We start from the raw sequence: 23,845 nt of genomic DNA, 5'->3' as shown, positions 1-23,845 counted from the left end.
CATGTCGTCTTTCAGAAGAAAACCAATAATGAAGTCATGGAACTTATGGTTAGCAAGATAAATCCAAAGAATCAAAAAATTGGACAATGCACAGATTTTAGACCACAGTGGTTTTTCAACATGAGACAAAGTTCATTTTCAGTATCTAGATAGTTCTAGGAATCTGAGTCTCAAAAATGTAGATAAACTTTGACATGAAACAGTAAATTGTTCTATAAAGGGTCTACTTACCAATTGTAAACACATGTTCTCCAATGCATTACCTCCACAGAGCCACAACTTAGGAAACGTGTGCTTAATTACATGACCATAGAATCATATTTAGCAAGACTTCACAGCTTGAGCATGTGTGCAAATTCCGTCACATTCTAGGTTTCACTAGTCAAGGGTATAAATATGCCAGTCCTCTAATGGTTCCTGGAATTCCTCTACTTCTAGAAGTCTTATTTAGAGTTCGGCTTTGAAGCGGAGGGGAGATTCAGTGTGGCTCTGTGGAGGCAATGCATTTGTAGAACAAGATTTACTGCTGGTAGCCCATCCACTTTGCTCCTCCATGCTGCTATCTCCATAGAACCCTGCTGTATGAAACATTAACAAGCAGTGAATTCCTTGAGGAGGTGGGGGCTGAGGTGCTCTGCAAAGTTAAAACAACTACTGAAGCACTGCTCTCCTGAAATCAGGACGTGTTCTTTATGCAGTGATGAGAGAATGTGTGGGTGTGAGGTGAAGTCCACATAACAGCCCTAAAGATTTCAGATAAGGGCTCGCTGTGGAGCTATACCATTTGGAAAGCCAGCTACCTAGCCCCGTAAATCCAGATCTTCAGATGCAATGAGCATCAGCTAGTTCATAATGTTACTAAATGCAGTCTTATCCATTTAGAAAACCTGACCTCTAGCTTTTTCTCCAACGGGCAAAAATTGTTTCCGTTTCTAAATACCTTAGTTCTACCTAAGTAGTAGATGACAGCTCTCAGCATCCAGGATGTGACTCACCTCCCCAGGAACACTATGGAACTTTGGGAAAGATAGGCAGCAATACCAACAGACTGAGAAGACAGTCTAATCCCATTAATGTGAAAATTTGGGATGAGACTTAAAAAGTGCCTTGTCTGTTGAATGCTGTACAAGGTGGGTTGACTGCCAAGGCTTGTAACTTCCTGATGCTCATGGCCAACGAAGAGGCCACTGGAAGTGACACCTTTAGCGAGAGGTGGTATAGTGAGCAAGAAGCCAAAGGATGAATGGGTCTTTCTATAGGTCTGATTAACACCAAAGTCAAATCTCCCATATCAGTTAGGTTTCACGATGGGAGGCTACTAGTTTGTAAGACCCTTTAAAAAGTGTTTCACAAAATACCATGGACCATAAGCAGACCTTAGCCATAGCTAAAAATAGTGAAGGATAGCCTTTATAGCAAAGAGAAAGCCCAATATAACTGAACCCGGACAACAAACCTCTTAAACTGGCTAATTTGTAGCATAACACTTCCTACCATATGGTTTTTTGGACTCCAGTAGGGTAACCTTGGATTTCTCAATCAAGCAGAAGACATCTTGGCAATATTGCTGATGGGTTTCTAGGTCAAGTGAAACCACTTGAGGTCTGGGTGAGCCAACCTACCATTCAGCTAGGAAAAAAAATCTTGACTCTGGAGAAGTGACTAGATGACTTCTAGACAGGGCCAGCAGCTCTAGGAACGAAACCTGACATGCCTGAGATCACTGATCCCTGTTGAACCTTCCCCAGTGTTTTGGGGAAAAGGAAAAAACAAAAAAGGAGTAAAGGAGCCTTCTTTCTTACTACAAAATGCAAAACATCTGATATGCACTGTGATCTCAAGTAGCTTGTCTTGGCATATAACAAGAAAGCCCATATCTGGACGACCACTTGGCAACCATCAGATGACCAGCGCAGAATCTGAGTGATCTCTTATGTAGATTTTTACGATGCCAACTCAGATTGTCAAGTGAGATGTTGTTTGTGCCAGGCAGATGCAGAGCAGAGTGTCCCCCTTTGTTTCAGATGCAACACTCTCACAGACTGATTGCCTCCTGACCCATGTGACACAGCACTACCCTTTCTAGCTCAGAAGAGTACAGCCCAGATTAAAGGCTACAGTTATCTCAACAGCAGGCTAAGAGAAGGGCACCCCCTTCAAGACACTCTAGCAGTGTGCTCCCTCAAGAGTCTGCTGAGGGAGGAGGATATCAGCATGTGAAGCTGAGAACACTTGTTCTGTACAGATTCCATCACCCTAGCAAGGATCACATCTGCACCAACACAAAAGAAGTGACAACGTGCAGGTGATCATCAGGCTGGACATTTGCAAATAAAAATCCCACTGACTGTTCTGGGCTGGATTTAGCTGGGTCTACTGCCTAGATCAGGTCTCGGATATTCTGAGATAATCAAGCTAGAGCCCTTGCAGAATCTACTGTATCCCCTACAAAAGCTTAGAGCCTAAGTTTTAGACCAAGATTTATTTACTTTCAGACAGAGAGAGAAATCAAGCCCCCTACCCGCCCCATGATAGGAGCTACCCTGCTGTACAACTGAGCTCCTATGAGCCAGACAAGATATAAATACATCTGCAGGTCTCAACAAAGCAGATCAGCTACAACTACCATCAAGCACTTGGTGAATATACAAGGAGCTGCTGCCAGCCCAAAGCACAACACCTTATACTAGTAGTGCTTGTTGCCTGCCATGAACCTAAAGTACTTCTTATATCTTCCTTATTGAGACAGGAAAACAAGAAAGCCAAGGATCCTGAACTAGTCCTGAGAGTTGACAGTAGGAATTATCTCCCTAACAAAACCAGGCGGAATTTGGATTTTCTTAGGTAAGTGCCAGAATAGGTGCAGGCTACTGAGTCTTTCAGAAAGTGAAAAATATCAGGAGAAAGGTTTTGGCACCACATCTACAGAGTTCCCATTTTCAATAGAGAGTCAACACTACTTCTTCTAGCAATTTTTGAGAAGGATGCCTAAAAAGGGTACAGGACAGAACTTGGCATGGTTTCAAACTAAAGGTGCATCCCTGTTTGATTGTGTGTAAGATTCAGTCTGAAGAAATGGCTTGCCCACCCCAGAAAAAAAGGGACAGTTACCAAACAAGAGTAAAAGAGCGGAAAGGGTGAAAAAAATCTAAGTCTTACAACTGGTTATGAGTCGCACCCTCAGATACTGCTGAGATGCACTGCATACTGCTGCAGCGGTAGAGGAGAAAGTCTTTCCATCCCCATTGGAGAAGGAAAAGCTTCCAGGACTGTCTGGGCCCTGTGCCAGGCAGCTCCAGAAGAGAACTCTCAAAACTGCAACATTTGGAACCAGAAAGCACCTTTTAGGAGCCAAGTGACCCAAATTTAGAAACCTGGCTGTGGGTCTGGTGGTCTTCAGTTTCTTTAAGGCCTCATCAGTCCCTTAGAAGAGTGAATCCATTATTTTGCCTTAAGCCTGTGCCAAAAGTTCAAAATCTCAGAGCCAGAAAGGTCTCCTGCAAGAAAGACTAGTTTGGCCAAAAGCAGACAGCTTCACTGGATATGTCAAACGGGACTCTCAGCAAATGCCTACATAGACTTATTGGTCCTCAAAGACCTTGAGGAACCCTTTTTCTTGTCCATTAGAATAAATGGGGCCTAAAATGCCATCCTAAACTATAATGAGGACTTGCTGCCAGGCTATCATGTCCCTATGTGAGAGGCCTTGAGCATCAGGACTGCAGAGAAATAACCTATTAGACATACCTAACTTCTGGATGTTTTGTTTCCCGGGATATATGCCATTTTCCCAGCTTGCGATTTATCATTTGCAGCAAAACCACAAGTGAGCATGTGGAAGAATATTGAGAGATTAGCTCAAATTCCTCCCTAGCTCTTGGTCCAAAGAACATGATTTCCTAGAAACCAAGGCAGCCAAGAAAGACTGGTTGCAGACCTCTTCAGCCAGTTCCAGCAGACTTTAATTGATAGAGAGGACTACTTTCTCTTGGAGATTCAAGATGTCAAAATAATGTGTTATTTCTGGGAAAAGTCACTATATGGATCGCCAGAGTTATCAGTCCATCAAGTCCTCAGTAACACCAGGCCCTTCAGAGGAAAGAAGGAAGTGGGTAAGAGCCTCATCAGAGGATGCAGTAGAAAGGTAAACCTCTCAGGACTGGCCTTCCAGTTCCTCTTTTAGAAGTGTCCGACATCATCAAGCAGAACTACTAATTGTGGGGGCTACGGTAAAGGAACCCCGAGAAGACTGCCTTCTGCAAAGAAAATGACCTGTTTCATCATCACTCCCTGGAGAAATCACTAACTCAGGAGGCAGAGGATCAAAGGCCTAAAAGCCCTAAGATGCACAATACCCATATGGAGAAAAACCTAGGTGAGATTAAAACTCTGAAGCTGCCTAAGATGACGTTTAATGCTCCACAGATGCTCCAATACAAAAAACTAGGCTCCTTTTGAGATAATGTTGCAGTAGAAAGTGAAAAAACCTGTTTTTCTTGGTTTCAAGAAATTCAAAGCACCAAAATTAGATTCAGTAAGAACTGTGATCCAATGGATTTGAAAATGATACTGGTTTGCTCCAGAAACATGGCTTTCATAGCATCAAGGACCTATTTGCAAAGCTCTGGGGAATGCTGAGGTACACAGAAAATCTCACCTGAACCATTCTGATAGACCCTGAAGGTGAAGTAGTAGGAGCTTGGTACTATGATAATTTGAGTCTCCAATATCCCACCTACCGGAGTATTCAAAGTGCACTGACTTCTGGTGCTTTAGTCAGATGGATCCATCTTGCCACAGATGACCTGCTTCTATTCTTCTTGTGATCCCAGTATAGGTGACTTCTCCAAATTCTAGGAGTCTGGTGGCACGCTTATTAGAGCGCCCCTTTATCTTACAATATTTCCTCTTCAAAACACCAACCAATTACTATTCAAAAGGATTTGGTGATTCACATGGCATGTGGGGCTCTGAGGAGGCATGGTCATGAGAATACTGCATTAAAGTTTCTAACTAAATCCAGGCATATTATTTCAGACTTCATATTTTTTCACTAATGTTTCAGAGAAAAATAATAAAACCACCAGCAACCTATAATACACAATTCACCACACTTATTTTCTATTTGACAGCAGCAGCTCAGTCAACTGGGGGTGGGGGAGGGCAAAAAGAGGAAAGGGAAAATGTTAATTTAAATGTTTTATGAAGAATTTTAAAGATGTCTTGTCTTGCCCTGCCCAATGATTTCTGTGCAAATAACAAATCCTTAAAGAACCCTTAACTGCTAAATCATATACACATTTTCTCTGTGGGTCTAAGACAAGATATTTGTATATTTATCCAATTGCAGCAGAAAATAGGATCTTGGCTTCCAGAGATGTAAGTGAAAGTAGACCTTCAATCAGCCTTGTGCTGGACTGTTGTTTACATAAATACAAACCTTGTAACCATATGCAAATCAACAGATACAAACATCTTCAAGATTACTGTAGAATATTTGTGACGTAACCATTTGCATAGCAGCCTCCTCTCAACTTGCCTGAAGGTGTAAAGGAAAAAAGTGCATTTTCTACCGTGACTGGATATTTTGTTTTTAGACACACTTCAATATACAAGGTGTAATGTTTCCAAGACCTCTTAACACTCAAGTTGAAGATGTTTCAAAATTAAGAGTTGTGAAACTAATTTAATTTCTACTATCATGGTATGTCCTGGTACTAGTGTTTCTTATTCCCTGAACAATTATCTAGTCATTTTGCATCTGAAGTTTTTTACCTCATAAGACAATGCAAAACAAGAAACATACCTTACTAGATAAAAGCAACAAAAACCAAGCTGTCCTGCCCTGACAATAACCAGATGTGACCAAGAGGAGCTAAATAAGAACTAAGCTGATGCCTTTATTTTAATTCATTGCAATAAGACAATCTCAACAGAATTGAGAAAATGTGTTTCAAATGTGAAGCTTAAAGCTTCCCTAAAATGTTTCCCACACTGCTTCAAATTTAATAACTATTACCCTTAAAGTCTAATTGCACACTGCCTGTAACTGTTTTACACATCTGAGAAAGGAAGAAATTCATGGTGATAAGTCTTTTGTTTCACCACCATTTGTTTGAAATAGTAACATCTTAAAACAAACAAAAAAACTGAAGAAATGTAGTTTGCTCATCGTAGTCTTATAACCAGAAAACATTACACATTTATTAAGTCGGCATGTCAATCATAAAATGAAGAAAGGAGAAATAATTTCTCTGCACGATCATTGCCTTGACAGGAAGCTACAGAATCATGTATACACCCATCTCCTTCATCTGACTTCCCAGGCAATAGAAAGAGGGCTCCTTTAATTGCAGGAGCATCTGCAATCAGCTGGGCCAACTACAGCAGATGCTCAAATACTGCGGTAACAAGGACCCTAAGAATACTTACCTAAATAGGCAGTTTTATTGTGGACTCAAGATGCTAGTCTAACCAATACCCTGAAGTACATCTGAAGAATGAAAGCATTCCTTAAATGAAGGGCAGAAGGATGGATGCGGAGTTCTGAAAATGCAGCTTTTTAGAATGGGCCTGCAGATTTCAAGAGTTTGTTAACACTCCACTGCACCAATGTAACCCTAATGTGTAAGACCTTACTAGTGAATTATTTTTATTGCATGACATGAATTAATTTAGCACTCATATTGGTCAACCTATTTTTCTACATCCAAGACCTATTTGACCTAGTAAAATACAGCAACAATCTAGTAATGGGATTGTATATAAATAGTCATGTTTAGATAAAAATTATTCTAACATAATAGTTAAATATTTTGGATCTTCAATAAATCAAAACAAAAATTTATTCAAGGAAACATTAGCATGAACTGTCTGAATAATCTGATTATTTTTTATTTGTAATAAGGCTCCAACTGAGATCAAGGCTCCACTGTGTTTATACAATGCCTAACACAAAATAAGAGACAGTTCCTCCCACAATTATATGTATTTTTGGTAAGCATATAGAATTAAACTACTGCAATAAAAATCCATACACAGGCAACAATTAAACAGGATGTTACAGACTGTATATAATCTGTAGTATTTCTGAAAAATAGGAACAAACTCTCAAAAACCAGACACTGATCCACACCAATTTTAGGTTCAAGTTTTCAGGAAGGTGTGTGTCCAAGTACAAATATATACGTCTGACTTGGGTGCACAAGTCCCCAGTGTGCACATGTATATAGGCATGCATACAGACAATCTGAATTGCATCCCTCTAGTGGGATTTTGCACGCACTTGTTTGAGATTGTTGGCCTTAGTGCCAACAACATTTAAATGGTTACACCAAGCCTTTTAATAAATCAGAGACTGAAGGAAGTCCAACACCTGAAGTAACAAAAATTTTACTTTTACCACCAAACATTATTTCAAAAGGTTAATATAACCCCCTTCTGAACCGATTAACGTAACTGTTACCTAGATTAAGAAACTTTCTATTAAGTTCCTGCTCAATAATGGAACTTGACAACAGGGTTTAATGGAAATACCAACTATAGTGGTACAGCTACATATTGCTACCATGCTCTGAGTCCCATTTACCAGAGCAGCACCACTCTGAAGGCTAAAGATACCCAAGAGAACAAGAATATAAAAACAGATATTACCATTTTGTAAATTTCTACAGATATGCAAGAAACTCCTCATTTACCCTTTACTGTCTACATCACTAAGATGATTATTTCTCTGCTAGGTAAATAAAGGCAAACGAAGTTACCTAGTATTCATTTTGTGTGTCTGAAAACCTAAATAGGGATCAAGAACCAAACTAGTTGCTAGGTCATCATTTTCACACAGCTCCTTGGCAGACATTCCAGAGGAAGGCACGTAGCGACTTTGGCCCTCAAATCCTGAAGCACCACTACCTGCGAAAAGCAAAAACACCAGGGTTACTTAAATAGAAAACTATTCAATCTTACAGTATCCTCCCTTCAAAAGGGCAACTCCACCAAGGATACCAGCAGCAACAAGAAGTGCAAGGCACTGTACTAGTGCAGCTCTGGCTTGGATGCCCTCAATCAGCTGGGACACCAGCTAAAGTAAGTCCCTTTAAGAGAGAGACCACTCTGCTATCACCAGGGATTCCAGCAGCCTGTTTTGTTGATTGGAAGTATAATGGGAGAGGGGAAGAAGTGAGGACCATGAGTGTGATCTCTACCCTGTGAGTGCATGATGTAGGTTCTCATTCTTTCGTTTTATTTGATCTCCTTTGGTCTCTGTGGCAAGGGGCCATGAAAAATTAGGATGCTATCTTTCTTGGACAGGGCAAAAGACCAGATAAAACATGAGATTTCTCTAATCCTGGGCTGACCTAGAATTTGGTTTAGGTGATCTCCTATTATTTAAATATGGCCAGAAAACTGATGTTTCTTTCAGATGCAGACCTTGCAAACAGTCTCACATACCTTCCTTGCCTAGAGATTAGATTATTGCAGTGTGCTTCACAAAAACCTCTCAAAACCATTCAGAAAATGAGGCTGGGGCTAAGTTTGGAAACATGCTTTTTATAGTGGCATACCAGAATTTAAAAGGTTATTATAACAGTACTCCAAGATCCGCAAGAAAGGGGATTGCTGGTAGGATGTTCTCCTTGACCTTGGAACTTGTACCATTTCACCCAGAATAAAGTAACCCAAATCTGTTAACATTTCAGACGTGCAAAAGGCCCATCTAAAGGGGATAATTAGGAGGGAGATGAGTCGTCAGGAAGGGGGAAAGTGACGATGCAAAGGGGAGATTGTTTTCCCTAGCTATTGTTGGTTAGTAAGGCTACGCAGAATGGATGGTGTAATTTGATTTTTAAAATACTGTCAAGGGTGCCTAAAACCATGGATATGTGCTCATAAAATCATTATCAGTACACAATTCAGCAATATTTGCCTCAGAGATATCAAATTAACAAGTGACAACATAAAAGCAAAGCCTGATTTTTCCAAACTCCAAATACCAGTGTTACCTGAAATTTGTATCTGGTCCTCTACTTGAAATTCATAATAAAAATTTAAATTTGTTTTTAAGAAATCTCAGCTTTACAATGGATTACTCATGTAGGTGTGACTAATAAAATTGGGGTTTATGTATGTAAGAATGTATATTTATGTAACTTTCACAACTGGTTCCACAAGATTTGTGGACAAATTATTATTTTAGAATATGTCTAAAGTCCACTCTGCAACCATATTAGTTTTTAGCCATCACATATTAAGGATGTTTGCTGTATGCAAATTTTTTCCACTTAATTCAAAATAAATCAAAGTTAAATAGTTTGCATTTAACTTTTCAATGGGATTTAATAGATACTTATTTCTGAAACAATCACCACTGAATTACAAGCATAATAAAAATTATTCTACTGCTAACTGTATGTGGGGACAACAGCCTTCCCAGTGAACTAACCATGTATCTCAAGATTTCAGAATAAGCAATTAAAAAGCTAACAAATCAGTAAGCAAGATTCTGCTATGATTCACATCACAACCCAACCCCATGAACATGTACATACATCTGCTTGATCTTCTCTCAACTCCATTTTTGCTAGTCTTTGGATTCTCCTTTCCAGTGTGCTGCAACTTGGACTCATTCTGCTGATGTTCATTAGACAACTTGCCTCCATTTTTCCTGCCATTCACTACCATGTTCTTGGATTCTCCCAGCCACTTCATTCCCACAGACAACCTGACCCAGTTGCATTTAGTCACTTTTCAAAAGCCTTGGAGAAGTGGGTCAATAATTTCAGTTTCAATTCCTAGTGGAAACAAAACACCAAAATATACGAAAAGATTAAAACTAAATGAGAAGCCATTTTCAAAACACAGTTTTAAGACAAAATCTCAGAGGTGCTCAGGAACAGTAAGAATTATTGTACAACTATAACAAATTACAAGAACCATAGGCTTTAAAAAAAAAAAAAGAGTCAAGAAACCAACTGAGTACTTGTTAGTTTGAAATATTTAAAGGAATTATACTTTGATACAAACAAAGGTTTCCCTGATCAGGATGCACAACTGTGGAAGTTATGCATGTCAAAGCACCATGTTTTTGAAGAGACAAGAAGAGAGTATCAGCAACTGTGCTGATTAATGCTGAAAGGCATTATTACTTCTACATTACCATATGGTACCATAAGCATGTGAAGTACTTTATAGACATAAGTAATCCAACAAAGTTCCTCACAGCAAAACAGTTTACAATCTGAGTTGGTCTATCGAGCTTGTAAATACTAGGAGTCCTATATTTTTTGAAAAAAGATTAATCTTAAAGCTATAAACTTAACCAGCATAGGTGATGGTGATTATCATGTCAACCGGCATTATGCTCACAGGATTAATAACTTACTGGCAGCACTCAGGGCACAGAAAGAAACAGAACAGATTTCACATGACTCGAACAAGGAGCCCTGGCAGGAGCCATCAGACACACCCTTATTTATTTTTGATCATTTGCAACAGCTACTTGATCCACAGCAGTGGAGGCTTTGAAATTGGGTAAGCAAACTTGGTACCTCCATATGAGAAAATACTGGGGGAATGCTACCCAATAAGTGTTTGACATTTCTAATGGAAACAATGGTTCAAAGTTTCATTTTAAATCATGTTTTCAAAACACACACAGCTCGACCACTTATAAAAATGGTACATACAATAGGCCAGAGGAGGCTCCAGGGGTAAAACATCTGACTATCATGCCCTCCTCAAAGGAAGCTGTAGCCCAGCTGCCTGTAATGGACTCTGGTGATGCACTGCTGCAGTCTACCCCATATTCAACTGTAAGCACCAGAGCAGGGGTAGGCAACCTATGGCATGTGTGCCAAAAGCGGCACGCGAGCTGATTTTCAGTGGCACTCACACTGCCTGCGTACTGGACACCGGTCTGGGGGGTGGGGGCGGGGGAGGGGCAGCTCTGCATTTTAAATTAATTTTAAATGAAGCTTCTTAAACATTTTAAAAACCATATTTACTTTACATACAATAGTTTAGTTATATATTATAGACTTATAAAAAGAGACCCTCTAAAAACGTTAAAATGTATTACTGGCACATGAAACCTTAAATTAGAGTGAATAAATGAAGATTCGGCACACCACTTCTGAAAGGTTGCCGACCCCCCGCCCCCACTAGAGCATATTTGGAAGGCACTTAAGGATCCAGGTCTTAGATGGTTTCTCTTGTTTGTATAAGGCTTTCACACAGCCATAACTTAGGCTATGTCCATATTAGCACTTTTGTTGGTATCACTTATGTTGCTCAAGGGTATGGAAAAAAAACCCCACCCCCTTAAGCGACATAAGTTACACCGACAGAAGCGCTGGTGTCAGAGCTGTGTCAGCGGGAGACACCCCCCCACTGACACATCTACCACCACTCATTGGGGCTGGTTTAATTATGACGACGGGAGAACTCTCTTCCATCAGCACAGAGCAGCTACACAGGAGATTTTACAATGACGCAGCTGCATCGGCACAGCTATGCCACTGTAAGGTCTCTAGTGTAGACATGGCCTTAAGCTACAGTACTGACACGGGGATCACAGTGTTCACTGTAATGGTGAATCTGAATGAAGTCTGTGACCCCCACAGCAGCAGCTCTTTACCCATTCAAATATTGCAAGCTGGTCCACATGGTCGCAGGAGGTGCAGAGGGCCAAATTTGACTGGCGTTGCAAGCTGACCCACGGAGTCACAATGCCAATCAAATATGGCCCACATCCACACTATCTCCACTGGGGCAGATGAGCCAAACCTGAATGGTGCTGTGACTACATCAGCCAGCTCGTGATGCCTTGAGCACGGAAGCGGGCCCAGCCCTGTGGGATAACAGCCGTTGCTGCAGGGTAAGTGTACAGTGGGCTCGCTGTCCAATCACAGCTCCACCTTATGGGGCCTCCATTCCCTTTGACATATCCTTGTTTTCTGCACCTCTGCTGGGACAGTTATTAAAATTTTTCCTGAAAAAATTGTAGCCTTAAGTAGAACTATCTAAATCAGCTCTCTGAGCGATGATGCTTACATTTAGAGCCAATATTGCATTTGGACAAAATGACCAAACAAGTGATGGATATCATACGGTGCTCAAATTCTTTGCTAGATCATTCAGTGCTGATAAATACAAAACACTTCAGGAAATCCCCACTGAAAATTAACTGTCTCTGAAACATCTGGATAAATGGAATTTTGAATGACTACGTAGGGATTAAAAGTTACATTAGACCAAAATCTGGGATTTGCTATATTCATCTGTCAACTGGTAACAAAAGAAAACCTGCTAGATTGAATTATAGCTGTCACTGCTCTCTCAAACCACAATGACTAGCAAAAAAATTTCGTACCATCATCATATGATTTTGGTAATAGATATTCTTTACATCGTTAGTGCTAGAAATCAATGACTGATAGTACCAAAAAGACGAGAATCCCAATTTTTACATAGTATAAAGCATTCACTTCTACCTTCATCAGTTTGTGACATCTCAGATACTCAAGTGTTGGAATCTGAGTGGAAAATGGCAAAGACAGTAATGAGAATGATGTGACTTTACGTCAAACATCTCAGCTTGCCACACACATAAAAGACTAGTAAATGTTTTCAAGCAATGGTCCTGGAGTTGTAAATAAAGAAAACATGTTGATCCCCAACAGGGAAATATTCCATTGCAAGCACGGATATCTGAGGGAATTATATTGCAGCACAGTTAACTACAGCTTCTGGAAGCAGAGCAGACAGAATTTATGAGTTCTAAAGGTCCACTTAAAAGTTCTGAGTGTGCCTAGTTTCTAAGAGGAATACTCCTCAACTGTCAGAACTGATGGATACATATGCGATCAAGTAAGAAGATTATTTTCTAGTATACCTCCTGATAGAACACTAATTTGTTTCGAATTGTAAAGCACAACTTAACATTACTCTACAAAGAGCAATAAAAACAGAATGAACTAATAAGGAACACAAACAGCAGAGACAATGGACAACTTTAGAAATGGATGGGGGGAAGGGGAAGACATCAAAAGCAAAGGTTAAGTCTGTTAATTTAAAATTCAGAGTTTAAAACGGATAGCGATCTAATGGCCTGAGGCTACCACTACACCTACTAGTCCATGTAAAAATTATGTCTAGCTCAATGGGCCAGGAGTAAGTAGTGTTAAAATTAGAGCAGAAAATCTGCAGTATGTAAATGACCAGCAAACCTCGCTTTTTGTTCACAGCCTTTTGCACAATTTATTATATCAGCAAGACATTACTGCTGTACACCACTGTACCTTGATCCTCGTGATCACATGATTTGTAGAGAAAGTGATCCAGTTCTAAACAATCTGAAAATTGCATTTAGGTATTGTAGGAGTCAGATTTAAATTGAAAAAGCAGGGTCCGTTTTACAGCATAAATGTACTGTACACAATAAGCTTGTCATACTCAATTTACAGTATTACCAGTTGAAAAGCGTTTTATCCTAGCAGATTAGATTGCAAGATTTTTAGTGACCTAATCAGATACTTTATATGTATTGCGCTCTAAGAGTTTTCTAAATTCCCAACATTTAGGAAAAGTATGCCACATTGTTCAGTGCATGTTTTCATTAGTTAAAAATAATTATATTAGGTATCCTATGCCTCCAAAGTGCTCAGTGCCATATAATAAAGTAAACGTTTGTAATACAGATGGCTAGAAGTACTGCCAAAAGACTGCAAATAATTATTCAAACAAAAGGTAAAGGAAAAACATGACAAGTAGGGACAGAAGATTTAACAAAACTACAAGCTCCAAAACCTACTAGAACTCTAATGCAAAGATATAGAGGTTCAAGAATCTTTTCTGATAATTGTCATATCATAATACAAAGTGAAAGTATTTAGAATGCAATGGAAACCATATGACCAAAAAAAAAAAAAAAAAATGGTTTGGAATTTTCCTCAGAAAAGCTCTGCAGCAGGAAGTTTTGGTTAAGCCACCACAGCTATGGAGGCAGATTATATGTATTCCAATTAAATCTGTTTTAGCAACTCTTTGCTGTGAAGAGGTAACAAATATCATGTGGACATGAATTCAGTCCAGCATCTTTTTACATCCAGACTGAATTTTGCCAAGCTACAATAAAATGAAGTACAGGCAACTGAAGTCTGTTGGAGGAACTTTTTATTGTAGCAGATGAGTTCTAACGTAACCACATTAAGTGCTTCTGTCCAAATAATGGGTGAGTGTTTCTGCTGTGACATGTGAAAGAAACACATCAGTTACACTTCAGCCAGGAAAACAAACATGCTACATGAAGGAGGAAACTAGGCTTGAGTCAGTTTAACTCTGGTTCTGCAGATGCCACTGAAGAAGCACTGTTTGTAAATTCAGCATTGGTACAATTCTTGGGGGGGGGGGGGGGGGGGGGGGGGAGGAAGGGGCAGGGGGCATGGAGGAGGGGAATAATACAAAACAACAACAAGGAAGGAGGGAAAGGGGGACAGGTGAGAGATCCATGGGGAGGAGGTGGGGGGGAAAAAAGCAAGGCTAATTTGCTCAATTTTAAGGTAAAGATGGTCTCTGTAGCCAAAAATTAAAATGCAATTAAGTAATAATTATGCAAATTTATTAGACAAATACTTGTCAAGGCGATTACAAGAGACAGGAACTCCCCTAAGTAGGATACAGATGCAATTCTGGTGAAAACTCCAAAACAATTTACACTCTAGCAGCAAGGAAGGGGCAGTGGACTTCTCCGCAGGCCCCACTGGGACCCAACTTTTATTTGTCTGACCACTCCCACCTCTTTTATATTGGATTGGCATTAAACAATTTTAGTTTGCAAGCCAGTTGTAAGTGTCCGCAGAATTTTGCGTATCATGTATACGCATCTTGGCCCTACACTGAATTTCTTCCTTATTAACACACACTACCTCCAAGATCTGGTATCAAGGTCCAAAATCAAGAAACAGAATTTCTTTGGTGACCAACACTGTTGCTAGGTCAGATGGAGGCATCAAAGCAAAACAAAGCAAGAGACTCACTCATCATGCCAACCAAAAGTGCAAAATCAAACCTGCATTATGCAAAAAAACAGCCGGAGAAGTATCATGGGCTAATGGTAGATTTTATGAAGTTTAAATTAAATTCTGAAATAATTCTAACATTCAAATGAGGGACATTGTGCAACACTATTTAATTTGAACAATTAAAGAGAAATTACGTTTTTCTGTAACAGACAGATCTGCCACTCATCACTGTAATAGCCATGTAGCCACATTAGAATGGCAATAGTGAAATCCCCATGTATTTGATGGAATCTCAGGCTCTTCTTCCTTTTCAAGTGGTAGAAACCTCTGCTTGGGGGTAAATTCTCACCCCTCACATACATTTAAGGATCCTTGTTAGTCTTTCAAACTACATAACCCAATAAACTACATAAATAAGTTCTAACTTGGGGCTTCTCTGCAGGAAATTTACTAGCCTAATTACGCGAGTGTAACTCTTATTCTGGAACAAGAGTGTCCAAATGGGGAGTTACACAAGTATAACTATAGTAAAATTATACTGGTAAATTTCACTGTGCAAACAAGCCCTTAGTTTCAATGTACAGCCTAATCTCACTTCACATCTCTCACATCCAGACACTCTGAGTGCTGACTTCAAGATGATAAATTCAATTACATTTATCAGCTTCTGAACCCTGTTGGAGATCTACTTTTTTTTTTTTTTTAAAACCCATAGCACCTATTACTGTGCTCTCTGAATGCTCCCCAAAACTATAAGGTACACAAAGATAAAGTGGCTAATCATATATGTAAAAATGCCGTATTTACATTAATACACATCCCTAGAAAGCAGTGTAAAATGTAAAGTCCTGTGGTTAGTCAAAGAATTAGATCTGGCAGCACCCTATTTAAAAGCATGCTGGCAATACTCATTTCACTAAGTTTTTTTCATGTCACTTGCCCACATTGCTTATTACAGTAAGAATGAAATCACATCACCAGTATCAGACCTACTCTACACTTGTAGCGGAGTGTAGGGAACATGTAACTACACGCCACAGTGAAAAACAAGCTGCATCCACACTCACTGTGGTGTGCAGTTACACCCAGCAGTAAAAGACTCTGGAAGGGGCGAAACTTTTCCCTGCTACCCACCCCCTGCCAGAGAATTTTCCCACCTGAGTCTTTCATGGTAGCAGGGAAAGGCTCTGGTAGCAGAACACTACATTGCTAAAAATAGCAGTGTAGATGTAGGAGGCACTGCTTGGGTTAGTAAAGAACCACATCGGACACATTCCTTAAGATTCAGGCATGTTGGGCACTCTACTCACCTAAGCAGTGCCTCACTGTCTACACTGGTATTTATACCCATGCTACACTAGCTAGGCATGCAGAGTCTGTACTCTGCACACCTACCCTTAGAGTGCTGCAATATACCTCAGAATGTACTTTTTATAAAGTTCTATTTTCACACAGTTATAGCTTCTGTAACAGTTACCTTTTCCTCTGAAGTTTCTTGTACTTCTTAACCAAAGGTGAAGTGTTATGGGAAGTTTATAACGGTTCAGTTTGGCCAATTCTGAGATATAAAATGTATTTTTCAAAAGTCTAAGTTTTTGAGATACCCTTTTGTGTTGAAATATCTCAGAAGACAACTCATCTTTTTAAAAATGGAAGCTTGCTAGAATTTACCCATTAACATAGACAAATGTCTTTGATATGTTTGAAAAAATCTGGCCTAAAAATACTTGGCTAACACACATTACAGAAACTATAGACTGACTAGTTCCATCCCTCAAACTCACAAAGGAATTACACATTCTTTAACATTTGGATGTTCTGGACCTACCTGTAAACAAACCAAACCTCCCTTGAATTCCCTACTGTGTTTATTTAGATGACACATTAGATACAATTTTCATACAGACTGGGGCTTTACTACAGACAGCACCAAGCTCTAGAAAGCATGTTTTGAAACTGGCAGTGAACATCCAGCAAAGTAAGTTGCCAGTTATGCTTGACTCTTGTTGATTGGGTGAAAGGTAAGCTTGACGGCCTTTCCATTGAGCACCCAAGCTACTAATTTCAAGTTTTGCATGCTCTGTAGGATGCCTGGGCTAGAGAATATGCAAGATTTTAACTAAACTTAAAACTGGGACACTGGCAACATAATCATAACAGACAAACAAGTCTGCTTACCTGTGTTATATAGTTCTAATAATCTAAGGTATTATCTATAATAATTTTTAAAAAATCCAGTTTACTTTTCAGTATTTATGCTGTTTACATTTTTCAGTGGGGAAAATGAAAGTCAATCAAGTCTGTTTTATTCTTTTTGTAGGCAGTGTAACTGATTGCAGTGATGAAGAGTTTGGACATAGACTTCAAACACTGCAAAAGTGTCCATTTAAAACAGTGGTTTTGCTTTTTTAATTTGTGGAAAGATTTCTCATTGGTCTTAAATTCTTTGTAAAAACAAGCTTTTGCAAAACTTAAGTTTCTCCTCAAGTTTTTTTTTTTTAAACTGATCAAAAATGTCTTCACAGTCTTGAAAAATAAAACCTAATATATGGTTTAAAGGATAAATTTTAAACAAAAAAGTTACCTTTGAGATTTACATACGCTAACAAGAAATGCAAAACCGTAGTTTCACAAAACTCGGGCACATATCCTGCAAATACTTATGTAAATCCTTAAAAATGAGTGGACTACTCATACGTTTAATGGGACTATTACCTGTACTGCTGTACTACCAAGAGGCATCATTGTGGTAGGGATGATCTAAGACATTACAGTTAACACTATATAGTGGCAAGACATAGGAGTTATTGTTGCCATTGGAACCATAATGGAATTTCTTTAATTTTAGGAAAGTAGGACTTTATAGCCACAAAAATTTGTAAGGTGGCCCAGGCCACTTTAAGTTTAAACGTATGGTGTTCAAAGAATGAAATCAAATAAGCTGTGGACTCACTTCTGCAATATTCACCATATCAGAGATGTAGTGTTTAATTCAGTGTAAAAGGAAACTTTAAAATAAGCCTCAACACATCCACAACAAAAGTGATATAACGTATAGAAGTGACATTTACTCTAATCTGCCATACTAGACATCCTTCATTAGTAATTGTATTATTTAAAGCCAACAGACAAGTTTCTCATTATAATTTGAATTAAAATAAGATACAACCAACTACATTCATAGAACCTGTTTTGCTTTCATAGCAGTCACAATTCCACCTGTTTGGGAAATCTTATGGAAAAATAAACTTGTCTGACGCATCAGTTCAACCACTGCAGGCTCACAATGGGATAAAAACCTATGTTTCTTTTTGCAAAGTGGAAAAACCTCAAATGACAGCCACTCTTTTTACTGTAGTAGAACCTCCTATGTAGCGCTCAACCTTAACAAGGAATCCACTTCATCGCAAGAGGAATTTCTGAAGAGGGAAAGGGAAAAGAGGGATTTGGGAAGCGGCACAGGATGAAGTTAGATCATACACTCCAACACCCAGAGATCAGTAGTAGTTCCACTTTACACCACAAGGAAGCTATCAAATGGTCTCCAAAAGGAAAAAGATGAAGAGAGAGTTAACAAATTAAGATTAGGACTAGGCTCTCAGGTAAATTTAGGGTTGGGTAGGGAGAACACTAAAGAACCATATTTGTTTAAAATACCTCCTCTTACCCTGCCTTTTCAGTTTGACACAATTGAGACTTCTGGAGAGAAGGGTTAAAGTGAAGCAGTAGAAGGTATTATTTTTGGATCTGGACAAAAACTACGTCGGCCTACATTGGATAGCCCCAATGATGACTGAACAAGAGACCAAAACTTCATCTTCTTCAGTAACTCATTGGTCTTGCTACTGAATAAGGTCTTCCCATTAAAGGAGAAATCCCCCATTTTGCCATAAGGCGCTTAGCCTTGACGCAGTGATGCCAGCAAATGCAAGCAGAGCATGAGGTCAGATGCCAGCTACTGATGACACACAGAGGGCATTCTGAGGAACCACACCCCTCAGCAATGATGTCTCACTTCTTTTTCTTCCTACTTCAAGAAATAATCAAGTAAAGGGACCATCATGTACCAAAGTCTGATTTGATATTGGGGCACAACAGCCTGATAATTATAAACATAAATCTCCAACAAACAAAAAGTACACTTCTGCCCAATACATCTTCTTGACTTCTTTGTCAGATGGAGCAGAACATCCAACCCTAGAGCCCTTAGTCTCTTTGGGCCTACACAGCAATGAAACAGCCCCACAGCCTGAACATGAGTTGGGTGCATGGGCCAGCTGCAGGTTTTTCTTTGTTGCGCGGACCTACCCCAAGATGTGGGATGTTTCAACATGAGATGGATTAAAAGGGAGGCATGGAAAAGGAATCTGGAGAAGACTGCTCCAAGGATCCTGAAAACCTCAGAGAAAAGACTCATAGCAGAGACCAAAGGGGAATGAGAATCTGCCCAATCAAAGCTCTCTTGTGAATGGAGCTGTTCAGGAGAGCCTCCAAGCCCATCTCAGATGTTGTTGTGGCCAACACAGGCAACACCCCCCCCCCCCCATATATATATTAGAGACTCTGAACTCTCAGACCCTGCTACACTCCCAGATTCAAAGGAGAACTCACCACAAAATACCTCTGAAGAGGAATGGACTGTATGTGTGGGATAAAAATGCACTGCCACCAAAGAACTAACACTACCCCCAAAACAGAAAGTCTCCAATGCTGAAAGGGGCATATTCGCTAGATCAGCTGGTCCTGTCTGGGAGCAAACACCGTCAGAGCCTTCAGGGGCAATAGAGCTGGCTACGGCAGTATCAACTCTGTCTCAGAAGAGAACAGAGAGCATTCTGCCATATGGAGCTGGATGAAAATCTTGGGCCTGACATCAAAGGTTTCCGCTTCCCTACTTTAAAGGGGTCTGAAGCAGACAAAGAGTTACTTTGTCCCCACACAGCTATGGGGCACTGAGGCAAGGACAGATCCACGGATCTAGTTCATAAGGCCTCCATAATTAGGAAAGCAGGAGGCTTAGTGCGAGAGCCCTTCAGGTCCAAGGAATGAAGGTTCAGCATTCTGAACAACTGTCCAAGCAACGGCCTTTTCCCCAAGAAATATTATACGCTGGAGTTCATGCATCCAATCCTAGGAGGACAGGGAACCATGAGATAACACCACCTAGACCAGACTTTTCCCACTACTGATTCCTTGGGGTCCAGATCAGACATGATGCCTCAGAACCCGAAGTCCAAAAATCTACACATGTAAACCCTAAAGCTTTTTACATTACCAAAAATTAGTAATAAGACAGGGGAAAAAACAAACAAACCGAGCCTCTGTACACAAAGCAGAAGTCCTATGCCTGTAAATGACCATGGAAAGGAAACAAACGCACACTAGTGGCATTGCATCTCTATAACTTTGGCTCCAAATGTTCGGTGCCATGAGGGAGCACCCATGCAGTCCCAAAAGTCACTACTTTTCTAAAAGATTTATGAAGCTCAGTGACACTGGAAGGCTATATCCCACAAGTGGGAATATGCAGAGGCTACCTCAGAACAGCAGACTGACAGACATTCATGGTAAAATCATGTGAGATAACAAGGAATCCTTACTGTGATAAGTTAAGGCATGTGTCTTGGGCTAAACCAATGTACTGTATGAATTGAAAGGAATACTGGGAACTGCAGTCCTATAGCAGCACAATGTATCAGATTAGAACTAACATATACAAAACCCTCTTCAATGTTTATAATGAATACACATGGATCTGTTCTAACACGACATGCATTTAGAAAGATCAAGATATATAAACATTCATTTACTAAGTAAGATGATGTAGCTTCATTCAACAAATTTTATTTCTACTTTTTAATTAGGTGTTACTATGATGAATAAACCAAATAGAATTTAGGACTCGTATGTCTTGTAACCAAAGAAAATCTTATATTAGGGCAATTTAATTATGTTTCAAATGCATTTTACTACCATTCTACTTCTGAGATATTAGTATATTTCAGCTATCTTGAACAAATTCAACCTAGAGGTTAACTTTTAAGAAAAAATGAAACTGAAGGATGCGTGTGTATGAATGTTCGTACACAGCTGTATTATGAAAACATTCTAATAGTTCTGATAAATTTAAAATTCATAAGACTGGGGTTATTTCAAGTTTAATAAATTAGAGTGCAACTTTATGAAATCTTGTGTGTTCTACTTCTACAGTCAATATATAATCTGAAGCTCATTTGGCTCAAATAAAACTCACCTTTAATTTGCTAATTTACAATGTAATCAGTTTTTAAGTGTTTTGTTGAAGGCAGAATGCATGTGCTTTCAATTTACCCTCGATTTCAATGGAAATATTATAAACATATATGTGATCAATACACAGAAACCATTAGGTAATTACTCAAGACTATATATAAAAGGATTCTGTCACAGATTTGTTAAGACACCTCTGTAAAACTTCACACATTTTCCCCCTGGTTGCTCTCTTTCAGAGAGGAATTTCTTAAAAGACCATTTAATTAAAAGTCCCCAGTAGAAGTTTGATTCTGGATGAGGATACACATTTTCCTTCCTCATGATCCCTGTTGTAACTTCAGAACTTTTGGTCTTTCATCAACAGAAAACAGGAGACATTTCAATATAATGGCAATGTCTTCAGAACCAAGAATGCCCATTCAAAACAGGTTTAATAAAAAGCCAACCAGCAGAGATTTAACACAGATTAAGACTGTAATATTATTTATTCATACATAGCTACAAAGGATGCAAACTCTACAACTGAACTCTAGTGATCAGATCTCTGAGTATCAAAGTTGCAATAAGCTGACAGCACAGTTTCCTCAGTTTCTGTCCTCAGTTACACACACCCAAGCAGAGTGAAACTGCTCCCCAATTCCTAACCGCAGGGAAGAAATGGATTAGGGGGAAGCTCCTTCAGATCGCCAGGGAAGATGCAACTTTATGCTAGTCTACTCTCTGCTTCTTCTCTAATGCTATGCTGCCCCCTTGAGGTCGCCTCCTGCCTTCTCTGGACTATGTGGACCGACACCCCAGTCCCTTCGAAGGATCCAAAGTCCTCATCCTTCCTGGTCACTGCAGCCCAAGGTGTCACGGTCACCCAGCCCCCTCTTTTCCTCCACACCCAGCGAGGAGACGGAACACCCAGAGCCACTTCCCCTGTCAATCAATTCCTCCCCGGCCGACGGAGCCGCCATGGGTCCCTTTAAATCCCGGAGAACCAGAGGATGTCAGCTGTCACAGAGCAGCCCACCGCCCGCAACCTCCCCGGGTGGCACCCGGCTCTCCTCGCGGTGGCACCCAGCCGCACTGCGATCCCCCGGGGGCAGACACACACGGCCCCCGCTCAGCGAGGGCGAGGGGGGAGAGACACACACACGGCTGCCACCCCCGCCCCACACATCACCCCCGTCCCTCCCCCAGACGTTACCCCCCACACCATCCCCTCCGGTCCTGGCTAGTACCCCCCACGGTGCCCGACTCCCCCCGCCCTGGGATCCCAGCCATGCCCCCGGTGCAGCCCCCGCCGCCCCAGCTACTGCCTCCCGCGACCCCCTCCACCCCCAGCGCCCCCGACAGAGCCACCCCCACATTAACTGCCCCCGGGCCAGCTCACCATAACTCCCCTCCCCCAGCAGCCGCGGACCCCCTGGGCTGGGGGCCCCTCCCCGGAAGGAGATCGCCCCCCCCGCCCACTTGGGCACGGCCCCCCCGAAACAGGGCCACTGGCCGCTTGGCAGCCCCACCCCACCGAACACTTACCGCCTGGCTGCCCCTCCGCGCTGGGGTCCCCGCCGCCGTCCCCGGCCCCGCTGCCCCGAGCTCCGACCAGAAGAAAATTAATCATAAAAAAAATAATAATAATTCCAGGGGGAAAAATGGCGGATTAAAATCCAAGATGGCGGCAGCGAGGGCCAAACGCTGTGGGGCAGAGCCACCTAGAGATCCATCCGCCGGCCCCGCGACAAAGAGTCCCCTGGGCCCCCTCGCAGAGACCCTGCGGAGCGGTGGCGATACAGTCACCGCCTCCTGCTTCTCCGCGGGGAGCCCCCGGCACTTGGCTCACACAACTTAGAGCGGCCTCCGCTGCGCGCCGGGATCCCTCCTCTTCCTCCTAGCCCCGCTACCTCCTCTCACAGCCGGGAGAGGCGCCTCCTGCCCGTGTGCTCCAAGGCGGCGGAGGAACACGCCAAGCCTAGCCCCAGCTAGATCGCTCCTCGTGGCGGAGGAATACGCCTCAAAATAAATCCCTTTTGTCTCTTCACGCTACTTCACAGAGCGAAGGGTCAGCGCCGTACAGGTCTCTCCGTCTGCGCCTCACCTGTGGCGGAAGAACAGTACGGCGAACGACTCCCATGACCTCTCACACGGCTCTGAGCCGAGCGGAAGGGTTTACACCATCACACTGAAACGAGTTCCGGCCACACTACAGATTTACGGGGCGGCCGCGGCGGAGCACGAAAAGAAGTCCCGGATCCGAGCGGCGTCGAAAGGAATCCTTCCGCCGCCGGCTGCCCTTTAAATACCAGGCACTGGCAGCGGCGGAAGGAAAATGAGCCCCGCCCACCCGCTAAGGGGGGGCGTGAGGGTCGCTCGAGGCGCGGCGCTCGCACACGACGAGGAGACTTGTCCGCTTGCGGAGCGCTGAGGGGATTTATCCCCCTCTCCCGCCTCACACTTCCAGTGTCCCCGCCCTGGGGACCCCGAGGGGTTCTCACCCCGGTCTCCAGATACCCACCTGTGTGTGTCAGCGCATATGGGGGGCGGTCGCCACCTCAGGGCGTGGGGGTTTCCAGGGTTTACTTTGGCTC

The 23,845-nt window shown here is 41.5% G+C and overlaps 1 protein-coding gene across 4 annotated transcripts in view; it reads right to left on the bottom strand.

Annotated features, from left to right (window-relative positions):
• Nucleotides 1-23,559, bottom strand: part of KMT5B (lysine methyltransferase 5B) — a 48,894-nt gene extending 25,335 nt beyond the window's left edge. Inside the window, exons 1-3 of one of the 4 annotated variants that reach the window (XM_043550202.1) lie at nt 23,356-23,559; nt 9,549-9,791; nt 7,764-7,911 (exon numbers count right to left, since the gene is read on the bottom strand). In XM_043550202.1, the coding sequence (XP_043406137.1) occupies nt 7,764-7,911; nt 9,549-9,708 (308 nt within the window). In that variant the 5' untranslated portion in view covers nt 9,709-9,791; nt 23,356-23,559. Of the gene's footprint in view, nt 1-7,763; nt 7,912-9,548; nt 9,792-22,650; nt 22,724-22,796 lie in introns of those variants that run through there. The other 3 variants (XM_037899530.2, XM_037899531.2, XM_037899532.2) reach the window with 3 other exon arrangements.
• Between the last annotated feature and the right edge of the window lie 286 nt (nt 23,560-23,845).

Source organism: Chelonia mydas, chromosome 6, assembly GCF_015237465.2.
Source record: "Chelonia mydas isolate rCheMyd1 chromosome 6, rCheMyd1.pri.v2, whole genome shotgun sequence".
In the NCBI taxonomy this organism is placed as follows: domain Eukaryota; kingdom Metazoa; phylum Chordata; order Testudines; family Cheloniidae; genus Chelonia; species Chelonia mydas.
The sequence above is the reverse complement of the archived record's forward strand: the minus strand, read 5'-3'. Positions and strand labels throughout refer to the sequence as shown.